The 2,593-nt window shown below is 46.4% G+C and overlaps 1 protein-coding gene across 1 annotated transcript in view; it reads left to right on the forward strand.

The window, feature by feature from the left end:
* Positions 1 to 1,143, forward strand: part of LOC123044901 (ras-related protein RABH1b) — a 4,150-nt gene extending 3,007 nt beyond the window's left edge. The window contains exons 5-6 of the mRNA XM_044467785.1: positions 341 to 431; positions 605 to 1,143. Coding sequence (XP_044323720.1) covers positions 341 to 431; positions 605 to 751 — 238 coding nt within the window. The 3' untranslated portion in view covers positions 752 to 1,143. The remainder of the gene's footprint in view (positions 1 to 340; positions 432 to 604) is intronic.
* The last annotated feature ends 1,450 nt before the right edge of the window (positions 1,144 to 2,593 follow it).

Consider the following 2,593-nt stretch of genomic DNA (forward strand, 5'->3'; position numbering starts at 1 on the left):
ACGCACGCACAAATAATGTTGAAAATCAGTACATCCTTTAACTTGACACCCGGTTGAGTTTGATTTGTTGGGTCAGGTAAGGCAACGAGCCACGGTAGCAACCACCTTATACAGGGAGACAAGAAGTTAAGGGAAAAAGAGTGCAACTGTAATATTACTGGCATGGGGTTGATTCGGATGTAACACGTAAACAGAGTGTAAATGAGCTATATTTTTTCTTAGCTACATTAGCTGAATCACCAATGATTTTGGATTTCCTTTCTTTGTAAAGTACTAATATGATTGTCACAAATTTTACTCACCTATCTTGCTTAATTTTTATTGCTATATTGTGCAACAGGCAAGTATCCATTGAGGAAGGGGAAGGCAAGGCAAAGGACCTCGGTGTGATGTTTATTGAAACCAGTGCTAAAGCTGGTTTTAACATTAAGGTGTGCCTTAAAAATAGATATTTTCATTTCGTTTAATAAAAGCTGGCTTCATGTTGGTCATAGTATTTTTCTTCTGGAACTCAAAAGCAGCGGAATAGGGTTATTCTTTTGAACTGGTCACATGACATTACTTTCTGCATGTTTTGTATTAACAAGCACAATTTCTTGACCAGGCCCTGTTCCGCAAGATTGCTGCTGCACTGCCTGGAATGGAGACCCTTTCATCAGCAAAGCAGGAAGACATGGTTGATGTGAACTTAAAGTCCAGCAATGCTAACTCATCTCAGTCGCAGGCACAGGCTGGGGGATGCAGTTGTTAGCTCCAGTCCCTAACACTCGCAGCTCATGATGTCAAAGATCCCATGCCCATCAAACAGCAACCCTACCTTACTGCTTCCCTCTCGGTCTCAGGAGGATTGATTGTCTCACGGCAGTTGAGTCCATGATCCAAGTCAATGAACGAGAACCATTTTCGTTGGAAAGATACGTTTTTATGTGTTCTTAGTATTTTGTCAGTGGCCTAAGCTAGCAACAGTGTAGTTGGGTTGGCACTGTGAACTCCTATCGCTCGGCTGAGTATTAGAGTTAGTGATTGGTTTTATGTTTCAACCTATATTTACGTCGCCCATCTTGTTGCAGTCAGCCCGAGTCCTGTGTTTTTCTATGGTGTACTGAATATATATATTTATATATATATATATATATTGGCTAATAAGTCTTGTGTTACCCCAGGTATTTGAGCACCAGAGTGCTTGGTTTGTGGTTCCAATCACATGAAATTCACGCCTTCCGTTATTGACAATTGTCGGGCTGGGTACAACAATTGCTACACCTGCGGATAAATTTTCCCAAATGATATGTGTCATGCTTTATAACTAAAGTTGTCATCAAAAAACGTCATGGCGTGATTGCTTCGTGCCATGTGTGGCACTTAGTAGGGTCCTAAATTTTATGGAAACTAACTTACAAGCTGGTGTGGCCCTTTTTAGTTTTTGGTTAGAAATTCAGGAAATTCAGGAGGGAGAGGGATTACTGGTTATAGTTGCTCAGGGATCAATATTTAAACGAATCCATTGATCTTGAACACTAAACTCAAAATGTCCGTTCTGTTTACTAGAGGTATATTCCACTATCAGCAACATGAGAGCTGTGATAATCCCCATGTTGCATCTATGGTGGTACCGGCAGAAAGACTAAGAGCATCTACAATCGAGGTTGGTGAATCCGGATGCTCCCGGGTTCGTCCGCATGCAGTCACCAGGCAATCCTTAAACTTCCTCATTCACATCCGTGTATCTTATATTCGGTACATTATATCGAGACATAAACATGCAGCTTGAATAGAATCATGTAGATCATCAAACCGGCATAGAAACGGACATAGAAATGCGCATTTCGACCGCAAAAGATCACCAACGGATCTCCAAAAGACCGCCACAGTTCACATAATCGACGGACAAGTTTAAACTAATTACTAAATACTTGAAATTAAAGGCAGAGATGCCGGAGATTCACCACTTCCTTGCTGGCCCTTTGCCCTTCTGGTTGACGATGCTGCTGTAGGAGTTCACGACAGGAGGTGGGTCATTGGAGCCGTTAGAGTCGGGGTCGTCGGAAGAAGAGGAAATGACGATGTAGCACTTCAGCTGACAGACAGCCTGGTCCTGCTTCTTTTTGAGCTTGGCCACCCTCGCCGCCTCTGTTGTTGCCTCTGCCGCCTCATGCTCGGACTGCTCAGTGCCTAGGCTGAGCGCCTTGGCGTTCTTCCACCGGAGCCGGCGAGCATCCGCCTTCATTGTTGTTAGTGACCGACCGTACACTCACACGAGGAGCCGCTCCTCCTTGTCGGGCACCGTTGGCAACCCGCGTCGGCGGCGGGAAGACTGCGCGACGACATTCAATGCGGCCGCCCACTCCCTTGCCCACTGCATCGACGGGCGGCGCGCACCTCCGATTCATGCATCTGTGTCCGCTGTGCCGGCAGAGCAGGCACTAGAACTCACCGATTGAGGGGCAGTGCGAATTGAGCAGCCTGTGTGGAGCTGCGTGCAAGGCGGGAAGGGCCAGCACTGGCGTCGGCGTTGCGCCGGTTGGCGACATGTGATGGAGCAGATCCAAAACTGCCCCCACCCCCCGTGTCCACCCGCGGTCGCTGAAACACG

The sequence above is a fragment of the Triticum aestivum genome, chromosome 2B, assembly GCF_018294505.1.
Source record: "Triticum aestivum cultivar Chinese Spring chromosome 2B, IWGSC CS RefSeq v2.1, whole genome shotgun sequence".
NCBI lineage: Eukaryota > Viridiplantae > Streptophyta > Magnoliopsida > Poales > Poaceae > Triticum > Triticum aestivum.